The sequence below is a fragment of the Notamacropus eugenii genome, chromosome 2 (assembly GCF_028372415.1).
Source record: "Notamacropus eugenii isolate mMacEug1 chromosome 2, mMacEug1.pri_v2, whole genome shotgun sequence".
Classification (NCBI taxonomy): domain Eukaryota; kingdom Metazoa; phylum Chordata; class Mammalia; order Diprotodontia; family Macropodidae; genus Notamacropus; species Notamacropus eugenii.
In genome coordinates, this window is record NC_092873.1 from 55,680,402 (window position 1) to 55,707,617 (window position 27,216).

Here is a 27,216-nt window from a genome sequence, read left to right on the forward strand (position 1 = left end):
CCTTGGCCCCGCCTCTCTTTCCTCCCTGTTCCGCCAACGACAAAGACGCGCGCTCCATCCCGCTACTTTCCCGCCAGAGCGCGCGCAGAGAGCGAAGGGGGTAGGAGGGGTTATTTACGTCACTTCCGGAAAAAGCTCCTCCCCCCCGCCCACAGGGAGGAGCCGCGCCTGAGAGCGCGCGCACGCGTAGAAAAGGCCCTCCGTCATTTCCGGCGCTGGCAGAGCGGGACGCGCAGGCGGTGGCGGGAGGTCAGTGGGCAGCGGACGAGACGGCGGCAGCGAGCGGCTGAGGCAGCGGCAGCGGCGGATCCGGCGGCGGGACAGGGCAGCGAGGCAGCCCGGCGGCACCATGAGCGACAGCGGCGAGCAGAACTACGGCGAGCGGGTACGTGGAGACGGCGGGGCGGGAGGGCGGGCGGGCCGCGGCCGTTGGGGGGAGGCCGTTAAAGATGGCGGCGGGCGCGAGCCGGAGCGGGGGGAGGGGCGACCCGGCCGGGCTCGGCGGGCAGGGGGGGGCTTGGTGGTGTCTGGTTTCTCCCCGCAGCCATCTTGGGCCCCGCGTCGCCGCCGCCGCCGAGGGCACAAAATGGCGGCCGGGCTGGGGGCGGGGGGGGGGGGGGGGGCTGGCGGAGGAGGAAACTGATCCCGGAAGAGGGGCCGAGCGAGGCCCCGGATGTGGAGGCCGCCGCGGGAGGACGCGGCCGGGCCCGTTAGACTGTGAGCTCCTCGAGGGCAGGGGCCCGCGCTTGGCACACAGTGGGCGCCTCATAAGTGCTAGAGAGTAGAGGAGGCAGAATCCCAACTAGCGACTCGCTCCCGGCTATCCGGTGCGGGGAGGGGGCGCCTTTGGACGTCCGGGGGGAGTGCTGGATTTGAGGTCGGCGGCTGCGGCCCCTGGAAACCGACCTAAGCGGGGGGGAGGGGCCTTTCTTGGGCTCCACGAGGCAGCGCGGGTGACCCCGCCTTCAAATCCAGCCCCCGCGCGCTGCCGTTGGAGGAGGCGACGTGCCGGACGCGGCACTGAAATCCAGAGGTTTTGTCCTGTGTCCCTTGCCTCCTGGCTTGGGGGGAATGGGGACCAGAGGATCTATCTGAGGACAAGCCATAGAGCCCTCCCTTCCCCGTTCTTTAGCTTGGATGCTCCATGACTGACTTTCTGTGGAAGCATCTTTTTCTGTTAATTGCCCGCTCATTTCATAGATGAGAAACCTTAAGGTCAAATCGGAATAAAAAATAATTCTTTAAAGAGGAAAACTACTTTACCCCTCAGGTACCCTGACAAATGAGTCATGGCATATATGGCACCTTGACATTCGATGTATGACCCCTTTCTGTCCACTTTATTTGTAATTGGGGTTTATACAGAGAGCCTTTCTATGTCTAACCTAATGACCCTGCACTAAATTCTAGTTGACAGTGTAAGTTGCTGGTAGTAGCTACCTTATGATCATCAAGGCATTAACCTTGGGCCTCAGTTTCCTCATCTGTAAAGAGGGCTAATCTTTGACTAGCTACCTCACAGGATTATGGGGATTTAGTCAGCTTACTTGGATCCCCAGCTTTGCAAGGGAGTCTTTTTCCATCAGCAAGCTTTCACCAATTTAGTCCCTTTACCCAGTCAGTGCAGGGAATGTGGCTCTGAGATACCAATTAAGCTGCCTCCTTTGAAGTAGACCATTTCTTGGGCAGGAGGTTTTACTGTGGGGGATTGCTTTCGTATTCAGAACTATATCTTTTTTTCACTTTGTAAGCATAGGTGACAAGGATATACACCGTTTTGTGAGTTTTGCTCTGAAGCCCATAGGTAGTCATCTAGAGCTCTCCCCTTGGGGTCAGCAAGAAAAACATTCATTATGTTTACTCAATCAGTGAAGAATACAAATTTATACGTTAGACCATAACACATAATCCAAGGGTAGAAAAGTGACCTTTGATGATGTGTTTTAAGACGTTTAGCTAAAATGATAGGCTTAGGAGTTAGGTCCTTTTCATAAACATCTTCCATGCTTGTTCGCCTTTCCACTTTGGGATATGGTTTACAGTAAGTATAATTCACTAATTGGCAATGTAATACTAAGTGCTAAATTTCTTTAAACTGATGTACAGTCCATTGAAAGAGCTGGTGTTTTAGGCTGATCCTATCCTAGGAGCTTAATTTCAGTCAACGTGCATTTAGTATGTACTCACTGTGTGAGGTACTGGGGATACAAATTAAAAGAATCCTTGACTTCAAGCTTACATTCTTGGAAGAGAAGAGTCATTTAGTCCAGCCTCCACATCTTACAAAGAAAACTTGAGACCAGCATCATTAGCCTAGAACTTGACTCCAAGCCCATTGCTTCCCCGTCCCCCAACTGTACCACTGTGACTGCTCTGAACATGTTAAGAAATGTGTGGCAAAGTTGAATCAGTCAAGTGTGAATCAGTCATCTTTGATGTCCATAGAACTCAACTGGAAATTTTTCCCATAATATATAAATAGTGGTGGAATTTTGTGCCAAATTGTTGTTGTTGCCAAATAAGTTCGTGAATTATTGAGTACCTTCTAGTTGGCTGTCAACAGTCACTACATTGGGTACAGAGAGTAAATAACATACTAACCTATCCACTTTGTCCCACATTGATTTATCTATGAACTATATAAAAAGACCTAGTTTTTCAAGGGGATTGTTGCTTAAAATATCTTCTCTTTGTTCCACTGTTCTCTTTAAGATTCCGGGATTGACCTTTAAATTGAAATTCTGCTTAAAGAAAAATTGTTAAGGACAAAAAGTTTTGACTGAGTGGAGTAAAGTTGTGGTTCATATATAATTCGTGTAAAGTTACCATCCCACAAATAAACATTGGGGATACCTTTCTTCTGGTGATCTGAAGGTCTGGTGGGTAGAAAACAAAGAAATCTAAGTCTAGCAGCCTAATAGAATATAGCTAGTCATAGAGTGTGTTTACATTGGTAAGACTGGGCATGCCAATTTAAGTATTGCATTTTATTACTTTGATAGCAAAGTTTTCATCCTATGTTCCTTTTCTTTGCCTTAAGGATAAAAAATGCACTGTACCTCTTCCTTAAGGGTAGGATTAAATTCTGATCCTTCTGGTGTTAAATTAAGGTCTGAAGTGGACTGGAATTGTAGGCTCCTTTTTCAGGAGTCAGTTTGAGGCAGTGGGGAAAGTAGTGGATCTGGAAGACTGAGGTACATGCTCCTCTCTGATTGGGCCTAGTGAGTTGTCACTTAGTATGGGAGGGGGACACTTAAAGAAAGATCTGTCCCTTGCAGCTCTTAATCCTAAAAGCCTGTGATCAATCCCGAGAACATGTAAAGACATTGGAAACACTTGTTTTCCCTCCAGATAGCTGAAGTAAGTATTAGCTCTGCCCCATTCCCCTCATTTAGTCTTCTCATGAGAATTTGGTGAGCCCTGAAATAGGTGGATAGTGTTAAACACAAGTAGATGTCTTGGGTAATGGATTCCCGAAGGGAGCTTGGTAAGTCAAGTTCCTGTAGAACTGTTTAAAGACCACTACTGAGTTCTCACCTCATGAAATACTGAGAAATCTTACAAAAAGTTGATTAATTTGGTACTACTTGCCAAAAAGGACTAAGTAGGAAGCTACTTAAACACAAAAGGCTTTCTTCCTAGCCTCAAAAGTTACTTCATTTAGCATCTTCTCAAAAATAAGAGAAACCAACACAAAACTACTGTCTTTAGTAAAAATGGGCTTCAGAGGTTACTACCCCAAAGGAAGGGAAGGGCTTGTACTGTCTGACCCCACCCCCCAACCATTCAATGCAGTATTTTCATAGCATGCCTTTAGGGTACACTTACTTGGGCCCCAAATAATGTGATTCAAGTCCTGCTGCCACATGGGCAGGTGCATGTTTTTAACTAATACTGTTGCTATGTTAAGCCCTGTGCCAATCAGTTGAAATGCTGTCAGCTATTATGGTTGGAACTCTCCGCCTTTAAGTCTTCAAAGAACCAGTTAATATTAGGCTGGCTATGCATGTGCTTGAAAGTGTTTCTCCCTTGGATAGGGAAAAAAGACTTCTGTTCCTCACAAAGTATTTCTTCACTAAATACTTTTTCTTTTGGATCCTTTCTGAATTTATTTTGGTGAGTCAAATTGGTCAGTTTGGGAGGGGGGGTTGTTTATTAGATTGCTGTTAATGGAATGGTTTGATTGTTTCATTAAACCGGTTTGCTTAAATGATATTTCCTAAAATTCCCCCTCCTTTTTAATAGCCCATATCCTATTATTCTTTACTTAATATATTTGTGTTGCTTTTATTTTGTTTCTCGACAAGGTATGTAAGTTTTGATTCATTTCTTTTAAAGTGCTAACCTAGTCAAACTACAGTTTGGCCCTTTCGCTAAAAAGCTTAGCAAGATTTCTGAGAAGAAAAATGCTTATGTTAACATGTAGCTAACTTACGTTAAGCTATAAAGTTAGGGTGGGGGGAGATAAGAAAATAGGAATGAAGGTACAGGGAGAGGATTGGCCAGAACAAAAAGTTGGGCAGACTTGATTCAGGCAGTTGATTTGAGAGAGGAGGAAGCATTAAAATGGCCACGGTAGTGATGTGGTCAATGGGCCTGCCCTTCTTACCATTGATCTATTGAATACCACTCTAGTTTCTGTACTTGTAGATCAACTGCAGGTTAATACTAAACCTAAAGAAACCAGAAACCACAAACCACAGGAAATGCTTTACCCAGGAGTACTTGGCAGCAGAGGGTCCATGTTGGCAGAACCAACTTTGTAAGCAACTGTCTATCTAAGCTCCTAGTTGCTCTCCATTTCTCTGCCTCAAGCTACTAGGAGACTTAACGTGTAGTTCAAATGAAGTGGACGCTGCACAAACCAATAGGATTTCCCAGCTTTAGAAGTCTTCCTTATGATGAATCAAATATAGGAGATTGGAAGCTCAATTTTTCTTGCTCTGTTGCTACTACAGTTGTTACCCCAGTGTAATAATCCTTCAAACACATTTTACCACTCTCTTCTCTCCAGGCTTTTGAATGTTGAACTTTTGCCCTTGTGTCTTCTTTTCCAACACTAACAATTCTCTAGTTCCAGCAGTTTCTATTTTCAAAGCATAATACTTCACCCCTATATTTAAGGATGTTGCATAAAGGTTCAAAAAATATCGGCCAAATAGGAAATGATATTGTCATTCTTCTGACACCACAATTCAGATTAGATTGTTAAATAACTTGCAAGTAGTATAGCGCTGAAGAAACTTCCTGGTTGAAATGAGTTTCTTTTAAAAAAAAAAACCAAAACCTTCCATAAAGAACCTGGACAACCAGTGATAATTCTTCTGGTCCCTCAGTCTGGAAATGAAGTCTGACAAGTTTAACTGAAATAAGTGAAAATGACAAATGACAAGGTAAGTAACTGCTGTCTTTGTCAAAGATGGAAGGGAAGGCTTTAGGGTGGGTATGTTTCATGACACTCACTTTGGTGCCTACCCCGAAGATCTCACTACACTCATTTGAATAGAGGAAGATAGCAGGTGTTCCTCTGTTTGAGTGATGTTGCTGAATGAAGAGAACGGAGCTATAGTTGCAAAGACTTTGCATGAAACTTGATTCTCATCCTTTTAATGAAAGAAACAAAACATAATTTTATGTCACCCTTTTAAGTTTTGGTGACAGAATTATGGTATTTAGGAAATTGGTGTAAATCTTTTTACCTGCCCTGTTTAGAGATCATCTTGATGTGGGTTTGGCATTTATTCATTTTGTCATAGCTTATTCTCTGCAATTTTCAAATTAAAAGTTCTTTGTCATTAACCTCTTTACTGTGGCAAATTTGGTTCCTCTAAATATGTTGCTTTTAAATTCAGTATATAACATGGAATATCGTTTTCTGATTATTGCAGTTTCAGCCATTTAGCTTCAGTGTATTTGTAGTGTAAGGTTACAGTAACTTCTGCGTTAATTTGGGCAGTTATGTCAAATGGTAGTTCTATAGAAGGTTAATATAAGAAGTGGTTGCCATTTCAGGGAAATGTTGAATGCTCTAAGAATATAAATTTAAAGTTTGTGATACATGCCAGTTTGCAAGGTGGGTTGGGGCGGGGGTGGCCAGCAGGGTCACAAAAACAGCATCTTTGCTTGTGACCATTGGGTTAGTTTGTTGGCTCCATGTTTATTTACTTTCAAGGATCTGGGAATATAGTTGGAGTGCGTACCCCCTCCACTGACTGAAGCCATTCAGCTACTGAGCAGATGGGACTTCAAAGAGTTGTTATGGCCCAAGAGTTGCTCACTTTGTGACCAGTCTAGTTACCTAGCCTCTTTGCCCTTCATCAGAAGCCTTGCCAGCTTGCCATCAGAACGACCTTGCCAGAGCTATTGCCCTAGTATAGGCATCAGGACCGCTATGCACAATGGGATGTCACAGAAGGACTTGAATGGAAGAGAAAGTTTAGCTTTTTAGGGTCTTATTTTCTGGCTGTGGGAGCAGTTATTAAAAGAATATTAATGCTGTTTACAGAGAACCAATTGTTTTAAGATTTTAGCTTTAGGACAGCTTGATATTACTATAGCCATTCATTTTGCCTTCTTTGCCCACTTGAGAATCTGTTTAAAGTTGTCTTACGGATGTTTAGTTTTGTGGATTTGAGCATGCCAGTGGCTTGAAAAAAGTCATTTGTGGCAATAAATTTTTTAGTGGAATGGATTTAACCTACTGATCCTTATAGTCATTAAGCAAATGAACAGTAAGCAGGATAGACTATGAGCCTACCATCAACTTGGCATAGATTGCTGTAGTTGGTTGTATGGAGTTGGGGATAAGCCACTGGTATAGACCATAAAAACTAAGGTTTGAGGTGTCATACGTTGAGCAGGTATCAGTGCCTTAGGTAGAAAGGGATGAAGTATCATCCAGAAGACTTGTGTTCCTGATCCTTATCCACCTCCATGCCCACTCCATCAGTCAGGCACCGAAGAGGAAACAGTGCTTGGGCCTTCTGATTCCATGATTACGGTTGGGATTCTGCAAATGAGCCACCTTCCCCATTTTTCTGTCAACTCTTCTAAAACAATTACTTGTAATTCAAGTTTTGTAAAAGGTGAAGCTATCCCATAAATAAAACCAATTTAAAGTTATCTTAGGCTAAAACTAAAATGTCATAAACTGAATTGAGGGAATTTTGAAACTGAAAATACAGAAATATTTTTATTGCTTGTGTCTTAATCCATGAAACATGACTCTGTATGATGGCATTATTTCATTGCCTTGGTGCAAAAAAGAAATAATAGGGTTTTTTTTCCTGAAAATAGTGTAGATAATACTTTTCAGATGAACTTAGATGACATGGCACAATATGAGCTTTGTAGCTCATTTGTCTTAACTCAGCTAATGCTAAGGTTGCACCGTTTCTGTGATGTTGGCATCACTTGGTGATGCTATCTAAATTACACTCATACTCCAGAGAGCGCATTAATAATACTTTATTAAGTCATAGTTGATTCACCTAAATTTGAGAAATAACATTTTCTCTCCATGGTTGCCAATTTAGTTTGAGTAATTTTCCATTTTTGTATATTCACTGCCTTCTAAAAATATCTTAATATTAGATGCTTAAGGGAAAATGTCCATTTAGGTTTCTTTGAAACTGTGTGTTGGGGGTTTTTGTTGTTTTAATCTTCAGAATGAATTTTTTGAAATAATAACTATTGTTGGATTCAAGTTTGCTCTTCTCTTTATGGCTGTTCATATAGATGGTTAATGCAAAACAGTCTATAGATTTCCCCCCCTTTAACTATTTTTAGTTCTGTAATTACCATCAATTCTAACAGACCATGCAGTATAATTGATCAGACCATTCGATGTTTTTGTTTTGGGGAAAGATTTTTTAATGATGAAGTTAGCTAACAAAATTAAAATTAGAGAACTTTTCAGAGAGGGTGGATTAAATCACAATATCCCACTTTTTTCAGATGCAGTGACATAATTTGATTCCTTCTAATTGAAGTCTTTAAATATGCAGTGCAAAAATGTATGAATTTGAATGAGTATTAAATAGTTGAGATTCACAGTAAATGTGAATTACTTAAGCCCTGAATGGTTGTCATCAGATGTACAAATGAATTAGACTTTTTGTTCCTGCTGCATTTTTGTATTCAGAATGTCACTTTGACTAGCGACTTTGCTTAATTTGGCCTTTTGACATATCTGAGTATTTTCTTTATTGATATCTAAATAGATTTCACACTGGGTCAACTTAATAGGGCTTTAAATGTTAATGAACAGCAAATGTTCAGTTGTGTACTTCATGTTCATTTCAGGGATAAGTAACTATTAGCAGTATAGACTGAGTTGACAATTATAGACCAGCTGAAAACCTGATGTATCAGTTTTTTGAACTGCATATTCTAGTTCTTAAAAGTCCAAACCAAAAAACAAAAAAGGCTTTTTTTTCTAGTTTCAGTTTTGGCACTAGATTTTATCCTGGAGTTTTAAAATATTCTTCATCCTGTTCTTTTTCTATTAAGGTTAATGTTGAAGAAGGAAAATGCGGAAGTCGTCATTTGACAAGTTTTATAAATGAGAATTATTTGAAGCTCAGGAATAAGTGAAGCTGAAATTTGAAAAAAAAAGAATGCATGCTAATTATCAGACCAGAAGTCCCACTTATAGAATATTGAGCAGTTTGTGTGAAGTGGGGAAGATGAAAGAAGTCAGAATTTGAAACGGAAGAATGAAGAAAAGAAATAAAAGTGAAGTTAAGCTAAGAAGTAATCTGGAATGAGAAAGCACTACGCTAAGTACTCACTAGTCTGTTTCTGTGTCCCTGTGTATATTTTGCTAAGCGTGCATGCGTGGTCTGCGGCCCAGGGAGAGGCCAAGCAGGGCCTAGCCTGCCTCCACCAGGGGAAGCATTTTTGATCAGGCAGCTTTAATGCCAACTGCCCTGACTAATGATGGAGGGGTGACCTCTGGTACTACTGCTAGTGGAATACCCAGGCCAGGAAGGGGCTTTGTTTCCCCCACCCTTCTCATGCCATTGACCCCATACTTTCCCTCCCCTAGACCAATGAGGACACCAGCTCTGGGACTTCAGGAGTGGGGAAGGTAATTGCTGCTACCACCACACTCAGGCACTGTTAAAGCTAAAACTCTGTGTGGAGTTTATTTTTCTTTTTAGTTTTAGTCAAAAGTTGAGCTGTAGGAAAACCACCAAAATTTTCATAAAGTAAGAATAAGTACCTTTTTGCTCCTTATGATCTATTTTATTTCTTTGCATCAGTATTTTGGTGGTCTCATTACTTTCTTGTCTTTCCAAATTACTTTTATCTTATCAATCAAACAGTATTAGCATCACCCTTTACAGACCTGATTTCTGAATGTCATGCACAGTTCTCTTTGAAATTTCTTAAGTCTGTCTCCTGTGTATAGTCACTATACCCGAGCAAGAGTACAACCGCCTCAAAAATTCCCTGCTCATCCTCACTGTCATCTGCAACCCTTAGTGAGGAAGGGGTCGGGAATACAAAAGCAGACAGGAACTTAGTCCTGAAATGATAAATTTTATAGAGTATTGATGTCTAATCTGATCTAGCATCCAGCCACTGATTGGCTTGGCTGGTGCAATGCATGGTTTCCCCAGCTCTTCCTTGTCCCCATACTTTGCCCCAACCCATCTGGGGAAATCTGCCTAAACACCCTATTTTTCATTTTTAAATGTGGGTTACAGCAGTCAGAAGGTTAAAACTTCAGTTAGGTGTAGAACAAAGAACCATTAACTTGTTGCTCTCCGTAAGAGATTGCAGCCACTGTACAACCTTATCAAGGCACCTGCCCAACAGATAGTTTCCTGCTGTCTTAGGAAGGTCATAGGGATCGTTTTCCCTGAGAAAAATTCAGGTAGCTCTTCATTTTAACTTTACTTTCCCTACCACCACTCCCCCCCACCTCCCCACAAAAAAGAATGCATTAGCCCTTAGTAACTCCTTAAAAAAAAAAAAAAAGCTAAAACAGTTTTGGTTCCAGGGGTTTACACTTCACAGCATGACAAATTTCTTAAAAATGCATGGCTCATATTTAGGGGGTTGGAGTTTTTCATAGTGTTGAGCCATTTCTGTAATCTCAGAACAAAGTAAAAAATTGTCCCTGCACAAGAGGACCCTAGCTAGATACTTGTCCCCATGCAATCTCTATGGCTTATTGCCAGAGATAACTTTGGGGACGTTTCCTTCTCAGGACTTAAAAATCCTGAGAAGGAAAGCATTGGGGTGTCTTTCTCCCTATATTGCATGCATGTATATGCATCTGTTGTGACTGTATAAGGTCTCATAATCTGGGACCATTAAGGCTACTCCATGAAAGATAGGATTTCAGCTGCTCAATGATCTGGCATTCAGGAGTCCTTGGCTATCTTAATGTGGTTTATTTTTAGTTAAGTCTCTTTAAGGTGAGACAAGGGGTGTAAATGTACAGTAGTACAATACCGATCCCAAAAACACATTTTGTTGAGGGGACTTCTCACCTGTGTGTGGCCTTTCTCCTGGATTAGTACTATTTTCTGCTCTTTGCTGTGTGACCTAAGTATATGATTTCTTAGCTTATTCTGTGATCTGTACCTTCTAGACTACATTAGCATGTCCCCAAAATGTCTATATCTAGTTTAAAAATGATCGTTACCCACATGTATCATCACCAATCCTCTCATTCCATTCAGTAAATTTACTTAGTGCTTAAAAGAAGTTGGAGAATAGTATGTTTGTACAGGCCCCTGTGGGGGTAATGAGAACTTTGGGATCCTGGCCACTGGGACTTACCCATGCCAGTCATTCCCCATTATGTGACATTAGTAACAGTTTGGGCAGATCCACTCTATTAGGTTGTTATAGTTCTGACTTAGTAATGGGAATGAATATATAGTCCACACAATATAGTAGATCATCATTCATTATGGAACTAAAAACCAAAGCTCAGGGGTTGCTGGAAGCTGGGAATAGTTATCCTATCCAGCATCTCTTGTACTGGGAATATTTTTTGCTTTTAGAATTCTGCCACTTATTTAGAGTGAGGTTATGTGGATGGGGAGGAGGCATTGTGGTGCCTGGCCTCTTAGTTGGCCAGGGTTGTTCCTGATTTCCCCAGAAAAGCTATTTCAACTTGTATTGGTATAAGTACTTCTGGCTGTAGTGTTGGAGTCAGGCTTTCTGATCAAGCTTGCTAGGCTTAGATCTTAAACCTTGTAGCAATTTCAGATTCCTTGTACTTTACCCCTCCTTGGGGTTGGAACAGTACTAATATTTTTCCCTTTGGGGTTTTAAAATGACAATATGTGCAGCTTTTCCCAGGATTTCAGTGTGACATTAGCTAGAACATAATTATATGTCTTGGTTCTTATTTTTCCACTAATTAGGAACCATTCCAGAAACCTTTGCCCTAAGAGGGAGATATAACATTGTACCTTCTTGATATCAGTGAAATCTGTCACTCTAACATGCCATGCCTTTTTGTTTCTTCTGGAAAAAGGCTGTTTTCTTTGACGTCATATCCTTTCTGATCACATTCAATTTTGAAAATACCTTCGGTATTGCTCCCTTAGGCAAGAGGTCTACTGGGTATCCTTTTACCCATACAAAGTTAGACTCATACTATTGTGAAGAAACCACAATTTAATTCATGAAGTCTTCATGATGATCTCTACAGTTTTGGTTGCTGGTAGAGATGAACAGTATTATCTCTAGATGTCCAGTGACTTGGTCAAAATCTTTCTGTACTTCACCCCTTTTTTGAGTGTTTAGACCCAGGCCTGATTGAGTATGTCCCAATCCATGGTTCCATTCTTCCATATTAAATTTCCTATCCTTGGTTCATCCTATTAAATCTATTCTCACTGGCCTTTGCCAGATAAATGATTCAGATCCTTGGCATCTTGTAGATTCTGAAAATGCCGAGTAATTTAACAACACTTCTGCACATGATTTGAGCTTCTCAACTTCATTTGCTAAGATGACAGGTCTCAGGTCTATATCAGAAAAGCTCTTCTCTTCCCCTCTTAATCTCCTCAGTTGAATCCTTATTCTCAAATGTTATTGGAGAGGTGTTTACATCATCCTGGAAAGTTCCTTTGCCGTCTAGTGCTTTTCATTTGTGCCCCAAAGCCCAGGTTTGTCTATGGTGTGGACTTTTTGGCCTCTGTTAATCTGCATGGCTTACATTCTTATTGGGGTCACTGGCAGTTTTTCTCAAGTTATTTGTTGCAATATGCAGGTTCCTACTTCCTCCATTCAGTATTAAAGGGACAACAAACAGGAAGCTAGCAGGAACTGGTGGGTCCCATCATTCTGCTTTGCTTTCTTAATGACTCCTTTTGACACAGTAAATTACCTTTGGATAACAGCGTCTGTAAATACTAATCTTTCCCCCAAATAGCCTTGAATTCAGTTTCACAAACCTGATAGACCCAAGACTTCAAAGTTGCAGTGGCTATGGGGAATTTTGATATGGCAAGCCTTGCCTGGTTAGGGAAAGTTTTATTTTGAAGAGAGCAGGTGTCCTAATGGCAAATTTACCCTGGACATTCCAGTGGCTCAAACATCTTCACTTATTCTTGCTTATCATCCTAACCTTGAGTCCTCCTTATAATCTCTTGGCCCCTGTAGGAAGTGAATTGGTCTGGTGGAACATGTGACTGCCATGAAGCTGTTCTCTTCCTTGTGTGGCAGGCTCTGATCTCAAAAGTGGCTCTTGACCAAACATCAATCCTTGTTAACACTAAGACATAAATGTTGAATTCAAATTCCTCCCCAACAAAAGAATATCTTCTTTGTAGCATCCCTAAAAGATGATTTTTAGTTATCTCTGCTTACATACTTAGTGACAGAAAACTCACCCTGCCTTATCTCCTTGCCTTTTTTGGACACCTCTTGCATGAGTCCTACTCGGAAAGGTCTCTTCAGTCCCTCTGAAATAGCTTTTCCAGATTACATATCTGTTCATTCAATAATTATCATGTGCCTTCTCCTGTTTTTGCAAGGCAAAGATTTTGCAAAAGGCAAGCTGGGCCATTCCCTGTGGAGTGGTCTCTGGACTCCCTTGTACTTGGCTTACCTTGGTTGGTTGTGATCTCTTAGAATGGTACAGCAATCAACCTTCTGATGGGGTTGAGTCAGCATAACCTACAGTAGGGTTTCTTTCACCTTCCTTGAGCTTGACTATGTACTTCCACATGTCTGAGGGTTTGTTTTTGTTTTCATAGAAATAGATAAAAAGTGTCCTGTTCTTCACGGGCTGAGAACTTTTAGTCTTTTGAAGCCCCAGGTCTCTTTAACTTGAACTGCTGGCCTAGGCATTTGGCAATGCATGGGGTTCTTCATTTATACCCTTCTTGATTTCATCTGTCCCTCCCATGTAATTCTAATGTTTCTATTCGTTGCGTTTGGTTTCTATGTCTATCCAAGGCATTGATAGAAATGTTTTAACAGGGCCAGAGATGGAAGTCTCTAACTTCTAGGTGTCAGCTCCATAGGACAGATTCTTTATCTTTGGCAATCTGGTGAAGCCTACTAACCCTTTCTGAGAATTATAGTTTTAATTAAAGGAAATGCTAGATTTGCATTAGTGACTAGTGGAAAAAATATGTAATTTCCCCCCCACCCCAAAATCCAAGTTCACAGACACCTTGAGGATCTGGATACCCCATACTAAGGACTCTTGCTGTAGGTATGTTATTTTTTGCTATAGTTGTTCAGCTACAGATCACTTTCATTTGCCTACATTTGTCATGGTACATCATAATATTGAGAATTTTTTTTCCAGAAGCCTTGCCAAAATTAAATGCTCTTATCCATAGCAATATCTATCAAAAAAGGAAAATGAGGTTGGTTTAACTAGACCCATGACCTATTTAGAAAGGAACCTTATACATCATTTAGTCTATCCCCTCATTTCTCAAATGAACTGAAGCGGGGGTGACACTTGGATTTAGCTCATAACTGGGGTTCATATCCAGATTCTTTAGTCCTAATTTCCTTTATAGAATCTTACTAGGAATGAATGTCAAATTTATTAGTCTATTTTAAGAAACTACTTTTCCCCCACTAAAAGCAAATCAGGATATCTGCCCATTTGGGAGTGCTACGAGATCATTTTTTATGAGGATTTTGGGTTTCTTTCTCTTAATTACCAGAGGAAAAGGCCAGTGCGGCATACTAGAAAAGATCCCTGATATCTGGACAAGATTACATGTCTAGCTGTGGGGTCCTACAAAAGTCGCTTAATCTCTTTTGGCCTTGATTTCCTTATGAAATATGAGATTGAACTAAGAAAGAGGTTCTGTGAACTTTTATTGTTCAGAGAACTGTTGCATTGTAATTGAAAACTCTGGAAAAGGGCTCCCTAGACTTCACCAGACTTGACTATCCAAGGAGTCCAGAATGCCAAAAAGGAGATGAAGCCCTGCATTCAGATAATTAATCATCTCTAACGGTCCTCTGTTTAGCTCTGAAGTTCTCTTTTTGTATAGGAGCCTAGACAGACCTAGCATGTTTCAGATGGGTTGGCATGCGTCTGTGCATGTGCGTGGGCGTGTGTATGTGTAGTAAAATCTTGGACTTTAGTTCCCCTCTGGTCAGTATTTCCAGATGAAAGCAAAATAGGAGTTGAATAGTTCTGTATTTTTCTATTAATTAGATATGATATTATCTTTTTCTCTGTTTTCTTGTTCCAAATTTGGCTTTCTAGAGACTCGTATGGTAGAAAACGTAGATTTAAGCTCTGACACTTGGTGTGACCATGGGCAGATTCCTTAAGCATTTATCTGTAAATATTACTTAGATTCACATCATAATTGTGAGGTAAGCTAAGTGAAAGCCTATTTCACTTTTAGGAAAAGAAATCTTCCACATCTCAGTTTTTACTTTATTCATACTTTGAAGTAAAGCCACCTGTAGAGCAGGCAAGCAGACTAGCATTTTAGTCCACAAGTACTCTGGACCTAATTGTTAATAGGTTGTTTCTCTTTTGAATTGTGTCTTCACACCTTTTAACTTCTTAAAATACTTTCCATTTCTGGGAACCCAGAAATGCCTAGAAGTAGTTAATAGTTCCTCCCCCAGCATTGTTTAGGGAGGGCTGTTTTATGGTTCCCTCTATTGTGCCTGTACCAACTAAGTATTTCCTTCCATCTCTTGCCCCCATGAATGCTAAGACTAAAGGTCAGATTACTTTACTGCAGAAATGCCAACTAAACTTTGTCCATTGCCAACCTTGAGGGTAATAGACTGAACTGGAAGTTAGAAGATGTGGCTTTGAATCTACTGCTTTCTCCTTTATGATCTTCATTTGTCTCTGGGTTTTCTTGTTTTTTCAATGGACCAGAGAACTGATTCCTAAATTCCTTCTAGCTCGAGTAGAAAAGCTTTCTTGCCACCATAGAGGATGTTAATGTACTAGGCTTTTCCCTGTTCAGTCTACTACGATTTAGCTTCCTCTGGTCTCTCAGTGAACCTAATAGGAATCACCCCCTGAGTTTGTGTCTCAGCAAGTAGATCTCCTTCACTGAGCTGTTGGTCTTGTTCTCTTGAATACTATGGCTCATTTAAATTGCTTGCTCCTGGCTGGTTATAGAGTCAGTTCTGTCAGCCCCTTGTCTCATCTTTGTCTTTTTGCTCCACTCTAGGTTCTCATTGGATGGGCTGGCTTATTCTGGTTCATCAGCCATGACTACAGTCTTGTTTCAGTTCTTCCTTGGTCATCTCCATGATGACAGAGGTCCTTAGGCTGACAGCCTTTCCTCTCAAACTCCATCCCAGTCCCTTTGGGTTGTCTTCTGTGCTGTCTTTGGTAACAGGCTTGCCTGTGTTTTTACCTCATTCATTTGGATGCTTAACATTGCCACCATACTTGATACCAGGGCAGTCACCAGCCCTGACCAGTTCCACTAGAGTGGGCTTCTTTCTTGGAGTCATTACAGTCCGCCACTGGGGGATATGCCCTTCTTTCTTTGATAGATGGAGAGGATTGTATTGTCCCCTTTAGTTTCTTAGATGTGGTTGAAGTTTCTCACAAAGAATTTCCTGAGAAATAAAGAACAAAAATTCCCAAGTTTCCCAGATTTCCTGACCAAACCAATTTGCCCACAGATTGTTTTGACTTGCAGAGTTTATGAAGCACACAAGTCCTCCTTACTTTCCTTGTTTTGACCTGGCCCATCTCTGGGGAACTCTGCCCCAAAACCTTTTTTCTTTTCTTTTTTAAAAAATTCTTTTGGTTTTGCCTCTTCCTCTCTTGCTTTGAATCTCTTCCCTCCACCCCCTTTTCAGTGCCCCTTCCCATGGAAGGTGTAGATAAGCTCTGGTCACAGCTGCATCCAGGTGAAACAGAATGGGGTTGATGGGATAATGTACTCACCCCAGATGGAAAACATTAATGTTAATTAGATGACTTCAGAACAAGTTCTAGTTATCCACTGAACAGGTGTTTCTGTAACCTCTTTGGAAGGGCAAGGGGGTCAGTCTGCCACAGTTTCACTGCAGGTTGTTTAGATTGCGATGGCCAAGAAAGGGCACAAATTAAACTTGACAAATCTGCACTTAGGAATCCCGTTCCGCTTCCAGAAGTGGGAGTGCCCATGGATCTGGAAAATCCGCGAGGCACACCCCTGCAAGGTCACGGTCCAAGGAAGATTCCCGGCGCTCCAGATCCAAGTCGAGATCCAGGTCTGAGTCTCGGTAAGTGAGCCCTGACTTTGGAGGGGTTTCTAGAAGGGAAGCTGGGGCAAAGGCTACTGAGTCTTAGCAGGGAAAGAAAAGAATGATTTTGTGCTTTTGTTACTTTATTGAGTACTAATTGCTCCTCCAAAAGCTGGCTTCCTCCACAAGTCCTTGCTCCTCACGCCTCAGATTGTGCCCAGGCTTCTCTCACTGGTGGCAAAGCTTTTCCCTATAAGTTTGTGCTCCTTCCCTCCAAACAGGCTTTTTGTGTTGCCTTATCAAGGCTAGACAGTCATCTCCTCTCCTGAATGTATCTTTAGTCTCGGTGTGTCATAGTAGATAAGATGGACTGGGCGTCTGAATGCCCTGACTTCAAATCCTTGCTCTGCCACTACCTTTGTGACCTTGGACAAGTCACAGAACCTTCGAGCCTCAGCCTGACTCAGTAGCCTCTAAGCTTCCCTTCCTTTTGCCTACATTTTTAGAAAGCATTTGACCCTTCCAAACTGTATCATCTCATCCTGTTCACCTCTAAATATAAAAAGTCGTGCATCCTTCAGGTGTTTGTTTTCTCACACACACACCCCTTGGAATCTGTTCTTTTGTCCCTCCTACCATATCTATTCACTGGCTGCTAGTGACAACCTTTGCCTCACTGGCATTTGACCCTGCTGACCCCTGACAATCTCCCAACATTTCCTGATGCTGCACTGGTAATCCTACAGACTTTTTTTGGCTTCTCCCGTCTCTGTACTGCCTCCCTAGAACTCTGTTACTACTTCACCTGTACAGACCCTCAGTGCTACATGTCTACAAGACATTTATTGAAATTGCCTCCTAACCATTCTTCCTAGGGTTTCTCACTGCTCTTTGCAGTCCTTGTACATCATTGCTAGATAATCCCTCCTGCACTGGGTATCATCTTGTCTTATCATCTCCCACTCACTCACCTTCCTGTCTATCTTAGACATTTACTCCTGTAATTCATGTGGTACTCTGTATTTCTCCTATTGTGAATTATTTGGCTTTGTTCTATCCCCTTCCAAGACTGACTCCACAAAGACACTAGCTGTGGGAGAAGGGGAAGGCAGGTATGGACATCGATCCAAATGATCATAACCATGAATACTTTGTCCTGTAGATCGAGATCCAGAAGAAGTTCTCGAAGGCATTATACTAGATCACGTTCTCGCTCCCGCTCCCACAGACGGTCCCGGAGCAGGTCATACAGTCGAGATTACCGAAGGCGGCATAGCCACAGTCACTCTCCAATGTCTACCCGTAGGCGTCACGTGGGGAATCGAGTAAGAAAAACTCACCAGTTTCATTGTTCAGAGTTTAGGCTGCCTGAAATTGCATTTGGCAACTGCTCTTGGTTTCTTGGTGTTGTGTTATTTTTCCCCTCTCTGGTGTGTGTTTGTAAGCACAATGTCATTTGACGTTGGTCCATAGAGTATTGGATTGGCAACAGAAGTAGAGGACATTTTATGTTTGGCAAATTATGAGCTTGAGCTTGTCTTTGGTTTCTTGATGGCCATTTGTAGAGTGTTTAGGTTATGATATGATCAGGCATCAGTGCTTTGGGATATTCAGCAAATGTTGAACATTTCTAGGAATACGAAGAGCTATGAAGCAGTAGAACATAAAGTGATGTTCAAGTACACATTGGTAAAGGCTCAGTGCATGCTAATCTTGCTGTCCAGAATGGAAGGCTCAGTCAGGTCTGTAATTTTGGCTGTGCTGCCGTCTGTACTTTAGAACTGCAGTCAGCTAAAAGCAAGCTAGTTTGGTATATGTAATAGTAGATTGGAATGCCACTTGATAATAAGACATGTCACATGTGCACATAATTATTCCATCTTCATTCCATAATATTGAACCATCTAAGTATGCTAAAAAGCTATTCTAATCTTATTAACAATATTAATAATTCTAATACTTAATGTAATTAATTAGTGTTAATGATGGCAATTGTTTTTTGTTTCTTTAAACTGGCATGTTTGGGGCCAAATTCCAAAACTGAGAAGGGATTTAGCACCAGTCTTCCCAGTTCACAGCTCTATTAAAAGAACTGAGATCTTATGTTGTTACTCATTTGTGCTTTTCTTTAAGCAACTTGAATCTTTTCAAGACTGTTTTTAAGTCCTTTTCTCTTTTTAATTACAGGCCAATCCTGATCCCAACTGTTGTCTCGGAGTGTTTGGATTGAGTCTGTACACCACAGAGAGGGATCTCAGAGAAGTATTCTCCAAATATGGCCCGATTGCGGATGTGTCCATTGTCTATGACCAGCAGTCCCGGCGCTCCCGGGGGTTTGCCTTTGTCTACTTTGAGAACGTGGATGATGCTAAGGAGGTAAGTGGGAACACGCACCTAGAACTGGGGAAGATCTTTGGGTACTTTTATAGAATTGCAGCAGGACATTCCCCAGTTGAGGATTGTTGCAACAATTGGGAATTGCTAAAGGCAGCAACAGTTTTCAAAAATGAAACTAACGTGTCTAAAATTAAAACCAAGATTTTGTCAAGGGATGAGAGAAGCAAGAAGCACACATTTGAAAGCCGTTAAAAATGAATCCAGAATGTCTGGAGATATAGAAGAGAACCACTGCCATTTTACAAACTGGGGGCTCCAAAGTGTGTATTGGGGCTCTGGAGCACATTTATTACAAAAACAAAATTTTCAAACTTAGAAAGTTGGCTTTCATGGATTGCCTTCAAACCTAACCATGATTTCTAACTTTTTCTGTAGGCAAACTCAGTCTAATGTGGTAAAATAACCCCGTTTGTCTTATTAGTAGCTTTGATAGAGTTGGCCTCATTTTGATCACATATAAACGTAAAGATGGCCAAGATTCTTGGGAAGGAAATTTAGGATAAACTCAAGACAGGGGTAAGGAACCTGCAGCTTCTAGGTCCTCAGGTGTGGTCTTTTGACTGAGTCCCAAGTTCCTGTGAGGTTTGGATTCAGTTAGAAGGCTGCACTTGAGGGCCATATGTGGCTTCAAGGCCTCAGGTTCCCCATCCCTGACTTAAGGCTTCACCCTGACTCAAGCTCATTTTTCATTCAGTGGGAACAAGTCATTCCATTCCCAAATCTGCCAGGGGTTGAACTGAGAAGGGTGTCAGGGCAGGAAGTTCTTTCATGGCCCTTCATGAAGAAGCAGATTAGTCTTGTGCAGGAAAAATATTTTCAAATGTGGGTGTGGTTTGAGATGGTCTTAGGATTGTGGATTGTAATTTAAAAAAATGTTTTGAAATGGGTTTGAGGGGGATATTTTTAATACATGAGCAGGAGGCATCCTCCTTGACTCTTCTGGCCAATCCCTGGGAGGTCCACTGGTCTATAGGATACCTCCTCACTTGGCCATCTAAATACACAGACACTGGACAACACAAAGACATTTTCATCCTCATGCTTTTATGCATTATTTACCAGAGTCTCATAATTCACTTGTTCCTTAATTAATTGGTATGTATCATGCTTTCTCTTCTAGGTTCAGGTTTTAGCTTTCCCAGTTATTAGTAGTAGTACCTTGGACAAGACCCTGAGCATGTTTGTAACCTCTTTTAGTAATGTGTAAAAGTGAACTGTGATTGATATTATTTTATTACTAACCATAATAAGTTCATAAGAATACATGTCAGAGGCAAGATTTGAGCCAAGGTCTTCATAATTCTGTGCTGGCCTTCTAACCACATCAGGCAACCTCAGCACCCCCAGGCAATTCCTTGTTGCATCTGCATTTGTGGGAGAATTTTCCACACTGGGAATTCCCTCTATTGATTGAATTCCCTCAAAAAGAATGATAATCTTAATTACTCACACCTCACTACTGCCTTGCCATTAAAAACCATTCTCTGCCCTGGTCCCATTTGATGTTTACAAAGGCTGCCCTCAGAAAGAGCTTGGGCTGGGATACAGCTTGGTGCATCAGACATCCTGGGTTTGGCTTCCCCTCCTCTAGCAATTCACTTTGTTTGTTTTGGTTTTGAAGGCTAAAGAACGTGCCAACGGGATGGAGCTGGATGGCCGGAGAATCCGAGTGGATTTCTCTATAACAAAAAGACCCCACACCCCGACCCCTGGAATCTACATGGGAAGACCTACCTAGTAAGTGATTGTTGGTTCGCTATCTTGAAACTTGAACTGAGGAAGGAAGAATTCTGGTTTGCTCTCCACTGGCCCTCTGGGCTTAGGGATCCAGATGATCAGAGCTCCTGCTGTATGTACTTCCCTCAGGGCGTGCCAGTACACAAAGCTACCTCTAAGGCTAGATCTAAGTCTTAAAAGTCTTCCAGTGGCAGCTCTGCTGTGTCTGGTCTCTTGATGACAGAGCTTCTTACAAATGAGGCTCTCCTTTAAGGTACCACCTTTATCTCTCCATATGCTTGAAGGTCTGTGTTCAGATGACTGAAGGATGTCCTCCAGAAAAATGACATTAACTGGGTTCCTGGTTTTAGTACCTAGTTGGGGTTATGGGCCCTTTGTAAACCTTTGAATGCTTTGGAGATCAGTGGCTGTCATTTTTTTTTTTACCTCTTGTGAAATCTTTTACAAGGATCCATGTGTCCATTGAGCTTAGCCATGTGCATCTTCCATGTTGGGCACCTGCTTGGCTCTGGTGCTCTGCTGCCTTTTAAAGGACAGAATCAGGAGAGATAGGGAAGAGTGAGTACTATAAGACTGGGCAGCATAGAAAATCCCAGTAGCCTGCTGCTTACCATGTGGCCCATTATAAAGGCAATACTCCCAAAATGTAGTGTCCTTCTCCCAGAAATTTTAAAATATAAAGTTATAAGCCTAAGAGTAATTAATTAGAAGTTGTAATATAGGTTATAATTATATAATGCTCATACTGTGGGTTAAGGTTCTATTCTTTCGTGAAGTGTGTGTGTTTTGGGGGTTTTTTTCTGTCATGGCCTATATTCAGACCAAGTAGAAATTAGTTAGGCACAATTACTTTAAGAATATAAGAACCACTTGGAATGGAGTTTTAGGAAAATTTAGGTTGGGAGGAACACAGTTAGATTTTAGCAAGGTGGATAATGCCAGGATCAGTGTGGACTGGCTTTAGAATTGAGAAGATCTGGGGTCCAAATCCTGACTGACACATGTGAGCTATTTGTCAGGTGTCATTTTCATTTCTTGTTGAAATGAAATCAATCTGGATGGGTGAGTTGGCCCTCTACATGTTCCCTGTGCAGCCACAACTTTGTTACTACTGCTGCCTCCTCAGGGGCTGTCATTCCTCAGTTTTCCTGCTCTGATAAAAAAATGAAGTCAGGCATGATTAATTCTTAATGAAGCTGCTCAGTCAATCAGGTTCTTAGCATTTCCTTTTCTAAATATGAAATGAGCCATGCATCCTTTAACAGCTCTCAGGTTTTGCCAGGAATTAATGTTAAACTGGGGGCAGTTAAAAACCGCAGTGGATAAAGTGCTAAGCCTGGAGTTAAGAAGCCCTGAGGTCAAATCAGGCCTCAGATACTTCCTAGATGTGTGACTTTGGGCAAGCCACTTAACCAGGTTTTCCTCAGTTCCTCATGTGTAAAAAGAGTTAGAGAAGGAAATGATCAAGAAAACTCCAAATGGGGTTACAGAGAGTCAGGCATGACTGAAAACAACTGAACAAGTGACAAATTCATAGTTTGAAAAGAACCCTTTCCCCTCCCCTTTGAAAATGAATCTTCCAGATTAGTTTGCTACAGTTTTTATACAAGGTTTTGCTCAGATAGAATGTTTAATTTTGTGTGGGCTCAAGCAATTATGAAGTATAGTTTTGTTTTTAAAACAAAATAACATCTAGAACTTAACCTTTTTATATTATGTGTAGTGGCAGTTCCCGCCGTCGTGATTACTACGATCGAGGCTATGATCGAGGTTATGATGATCGTGACTATTACAGTAGATCCTACAGGTAAGAAGTCTTATTGTTCCAGTTGTTTGGGAGCTATTCAAAATTACCTGTGGTAACCAGTGAGGTTACAGTCTTTGATTTGTAATGATTGTTGGGTAGACTCACTATTCATTTAAAAATCATTCTAGTGTAAACAACTTTGGGACATAGTATTTGAAATCTAACTGCACTTTTCCCATGTTCCAGGAACTTTCAGAATTTTAAGTTAAATCATGCTGCCTTTATTAGACATTTGTCTGTTCTAAGAAATCTAAGGCCCCAGAGATTTCCTTTAGATTACAAGGCAGCCTTGTCCATTGATGACCTCCTTGGCACAGGCATTCAGTTTTCCTGTCTTGTAGTCCATTGGACAACTCATAGAAGTGGAATATTAAGGCACAAATGGTTTTTTTGATCTGTTTTAAACACCAGGTGAACTCTGCTGAGGTTCATGTGATCATTTAAAAACACCAGAAAGCACAGATGGGCGAGCAGACCTGTGTCCTTGATGGAACCATTCTATCCATTAGCCTGTAGAGTAGGACAGAAGCTCTTGAAACTCTCCCTGGACCACATGCTGGCCTGGGCTGTCCTTGTGTATCCCTATGTCCCTATGCCTGGCCTTCCTTCCCGTGTCCCAAAGGACCAGAGAGAAGGAGAAAGGTCACTCTGTCAGTAAAAGGAAAGAAAAGCCATAAGACCTTTCTGGGAATTCTTTCTAGTGTGCCTTTCACTGAAGTGAATCTTTCGGAGAGACATCCTATCTTAGGATGAATAGTCAGGAAACAGCTTTTTTTTTATACACTCTTTCAGTATGTCTGAGAATCCTCCCTCAGAAAGTCCTTGACAGAAAACAGCACCTACAGGTGCTAGGGAGACAGTCAAACCTCCCGCTTATTTTGAAAAAGAGAAAAACATTTTTTATAATGAACTCTTAAAATGAGGGTCTTGGAAGAGGAAGAATTCTTCCAAGACAAAGATTGAGGTAAAGAAATTGAGTTGGGGAGAGAAAAGGGGGAAGAGAAGGTGAACTGCCCCTGACTTCAGGCCTGAAGAATCCAAGAGCCCCAGGTTGTCAATATTTGGTAGTTGTGGGTGCATTTGTGCATGAGTGTGTACGTGTACACACACACATTTCTATTTTATAGACTTAAGTTTGGAGCTTTAGAAACTGGCTGAATCTTCCAAATATTTCCCTTGTAAGGGTTTCTCTAATAACATTGACAAATGTCAACTTAAGAGGCTTGGTTTGGGAGGGTGAGTGTTGGGCTGATGGTTAGCAGTTCATTTATAAAACACCTTATGGCATTGTTGAATATCTGAGAAGTATTAGCTTAATATGATTTTCCTTTGAATGTAAGGGATTATGCCCAGTTGTAGCCACCAGGGAGCCAGTATTCTTTTGCTTTCCAGCATTTGTAACTCTCTTGAAGGATGGATCAGCTTCTTTAATTTATGCTTTGCCATAACTAGCATGGAAAAGATGATGTGTAGGGGTGATATGATTGCTGTCTTCAAGTATTTTTAAAGAGTTTGTCATGTGGAAAAGTTATTAGCCATGTCCTGTTGGCCCTGGTCTAAGAGCAGTGGGTAGAGGTGGCCAAGAGGCACATTGAGGCTTGATCTGAGGAATCCCTTGCCAATAGAGCCCTTGAGGGCTCACCCACAAGTGGAGGGAGTGGGGTGATGGGGAGGTCAAGCCCAGGCTGATGTGGCTGGTGTGGCCGTAGAGGAGAGGCTTGTTTGGCTCCTGGTTGAACTAGGTGGCCACTGAGGTCCGGTGCTGTGATACTGGGATTGTGTGTTTGTTGTTTAATGTCATCTAATACACTTATAACTCAATAAACCAAACTGCAAAAAAGTATTTTGCTTGTGTCTTCACAGAGGAGGAGGTGGAGGAGGAGGAGGGTGGAGAGCTGCCCAAGACAGGGATCAGATTTACAGGTATGCTAGGAGAGGTCTTAGTGTTGGGAAAGGTCTCGGATTGCAGCAGGGCTCACACCAAACTTGGTCAGACCAAGGGGTTCTCGATGCAATGTTGATCTCGCCAAATTGTAAGCTAGAAAATGCTTCATAAGAACAATGAAAAGACACGCCATACTAGGGTTTTTGGACATTTTTCAGCCTATGCCAAGGAGTTAACTAGATGCTGAAAAAAGGGTTTTTAAAATTTCATGTGAAATCACAAGGTACTAATTAGATAGATAAAAGTCACACTCCAGGGCAACCTCAGTTTATCTTTTTTAAAGCATGGCTAGTTTTTCCTTTGTTTATAGAACCTAAGGACCCAGAGCTTTGATCTCTGTCCTGTGCACACTCCTGTGTGCATCTTCTCTAGTTTCCTGCAGTCAGGCAAACAACACCTTTGAAATAAAAGCTGGGTGTGATTCTTTGAGTTATTTTAAATACCTACATACTCCCAACTGCTACATGCACCTCTTAATATATCAAAGACTTGCTTTGAGAAAAGAGGAAAGGGGTAAAATGATTTAAAAGGTAGTGTCTCTCCATCCTGCCCTTGGCCCTTTTTGTTTGAAGAATTGGCTGTGCTGCTGAGTTACTGAAGCAAGGGTGTCCATGCTGCTTGTCAGGGGCCAGCTCACAGGTAGCTTCCTTGGGATCTAGACCAAACTTTTTATTACAATTGGGACCACATTTAGACAGGGGCAGTATAATAGTCAGCCCTTCTGGTAAGTCTATTGAATCACATGGAGTAGGGAATTGTATAAGGGGTGGAGACCACAATGCTCTGAATCTAAACTGAGCCCTAGGATTAATGAGAGCGATGGAGGTCACTGGAAGCACTCCACAGTTGAGTTGGTTCCATAAGCTGACATTGCCCAAGTATACCCACAGGCTCGTTTAGGTAACATGGTTTGTGTTGAGGATTGAATCACTTCTCATTTGTTTCCAGGAGGCGATCACCATCCCCATATTACAGTCGTGGGGGTTACAGGTCACGGTCTCGATCTCGATCTTATTCACCTCGTAAGTAAAGAATGTTTGCTTTGCTTTTGAGTTACTGAGACTGGCAGAACTTCCTCAGTGTCTCAGGATATGACCTTTTTAAATCAGAAAGGGATGCCTCTTGCCAGTTTTAATCTTTGTAATCCAAACTGTTGCAAGCCACTGTGCCATCATTTATTCCAGTGTCCATTAAAAGTAGCTATTATTTCCAAAATTCTGTAATTTCAGGGTATAATTAAATGGTATCTATTGTTTCTCAGCACAAGAGTTAAACACAACATGCAGTTTTTGCCTTAAGAGTAATATGCTGGTTGGGGAGATGCCCCTGATGGGGCAGGTGAGTGTTATTGAGGCAATGGGATGGAAACAACAGCCACTGACTGTAAAGACAGAATGCTGTCTTCCTAATCCTCAATAATTTCTGGAAAGCTAGCTGGTATTATCTCAGATCTGCTGTATTTCTGTGAAGATCTGTGAAACAGATTGATTTACTGAGTTATATAGTGTCAATCAAAAGTGTAGGAAAGAGGGGCCTGGGTTCTATCTAGGAGCAGATGAGAGAAAAAATTATTAATGTTTTTACTTCTCTCCCTCTTTCTGTGTCTGTTTGTTTGGGGCAGGTCGCTATTAAAGCATGAAGATGGTGGATTTCTGAAATGGGATTTTGTTTTGTGGACAATATTTTTTTATTGTCTCCTGTTTAAAAGTGAACAGTGCCTAGTGAATAGGTGACTTTTACACCTTTTATGAAGACTACTTTTGGTGGAGTTGAAATGCTGTTTTCATTCTGCATTTGTGTAGTTTGGTGCTTTGTTCAAAGTTAAGTGTTTTCAGAGAAGTATGTTTTGCATGTATTTTTTTACAGTCTAAATTTTGACTGCTGAGAAGTTTCTATTGTACAAAAACTTCATTTAAAAGGTTTTTCTACTGAATCCAGGGTAACCTGAAGATTTGACGTTTATGTAAAATGCCTCCAAATGGTAAACCAACAATAAACAGTTTGATTTCTACTTTTCTTTTCACCACATCAATGCTTAGGAAAACTGAATTTTCAGATTAGTCTGTGGAAAATAAAATCAAATGCCCATTCACCCTTGCCATTTAGAGAGCACCGAACTTAATATATCTCCAACTGAGTGTTACGATTATAATACTGTGTAACTCTGTATTACTAGTATTAGAACTAAAGGTATTTCTATCCAGCAATTGCTTACTGCTTGTCTGAATGTTGTTTGTCAAGCCTTTATGTAATCTGTGCAAATAGCAAGTGAGGACAATAGTTAGTCTAATGGAGGCCTCAGAGAAGGCCCGGTTTCCTCACGAGGCTGTTCTGGAGGTGGTGAGGCGGAGCTTTCAGCTGTCAATGAGTAATGGGACATTCCACCACAAATGTAATCTTAACTTTTGGCTTTAGATTACAAATAAAAATGGGTGCTTCATAACGGATGGGAGAAAGGAACACTTCAGCAGTTTGAGGAGTGAACTGAAGACTTTGCCTGGTAAATTTCAAAACCTATTTTGAGATCCCTTTGCTTCCCAAAGGAGGCCTGATTCACTCGACTGTTTTGAGAACTGTGTTTAAATAAACTTAATTAAAAAGAGAACAAGTTGGTGACAATTTCAGTTTTCCTAAAAGAATACATTTAAGTTTTCCATTACTGATT

At 41.4% G+C, this 27,216-nt stretch overlaps 1 protein-coding gene across 5 annotated transcripts; it reads left to right on the plus strand.

Annotated features, from left to right (window-relative positions):
• Nucleotides 1-121: 121 nt before the first annotated feature.
• TRA2B (transformer 2 beta homolog) lies at nucleotides 122-27,156 on the plus strand. 5 transcript variants are annotated; one of them, XM_072640405.1, is made up of 10 exons: nucleotides 197-385; nucleotides 9,050-9,091; nucleotides 16,571-16,704; nucleotides 17,828-17,990; nucleotides 18,853-19,041; nucleotides 20,684-20,799; nucleotides 22,523-22,606; nucleotides 24,470-24,529; nucleotides 25,500-25,573; nucleotides 26,173-27,156. In XM_072640405.1, the coding sequence occupies exons 1-10, from the start codon at nucleotides 350-352 to the stop codon at nucleotides 26,181-26,183; spliced, it is 909 nt and encodes a 302-aa protein (XP_072496506.1). In that variant the 5' UTR covers nucleotides 197-349; the 3' UTR covers nucleotides 26,184-27,156. The 5 variants fall into 5 exon arrangements, with proteins under 5 accessions (XP_072496503.1, XP_072496505.1, XP_072496506.1 ...); XM_072640402.1 differs by lacking the exon at nucleotides 9,050-9,091 and having other exon boundaries at nucleotides 122-385; XM_072640403.1 differs by lacking the exon at nucleotides 24,470-24,529 and having other exon boundaries at nucleotides 220-385; nucleotides 26,173-26,562.
• Nucleotides 27,157-27,216: the final 60 nt, after the last annotated feature.

What these genes read in the sequence shown, in the direction of transcription:
- TRA2B (XM_072640405.1), top strand. Translation starts at nt 350, where the DNA reads ATGAGCGACAGCGGCGAGCAGAACTACGGCGAGCGG. An exon ending in GGCGTCACGTGGGGAATCGA is followed by an intron (nt 17,991 to 18,852) that starts GTAAGAAAAACT and finishes TTTTAATTACAG; the next exon opens with GCCAATCCTGATCCCAACTG. An exon ending in GACAGGGATCAGATTTACAG is followed by an intron (nt 24,530 to 25,499) that starts GTATGCTAGGAG and finishes ATTTGTTTCCAG; the next exon opens with GAGGCGATCACCATCCCCAT.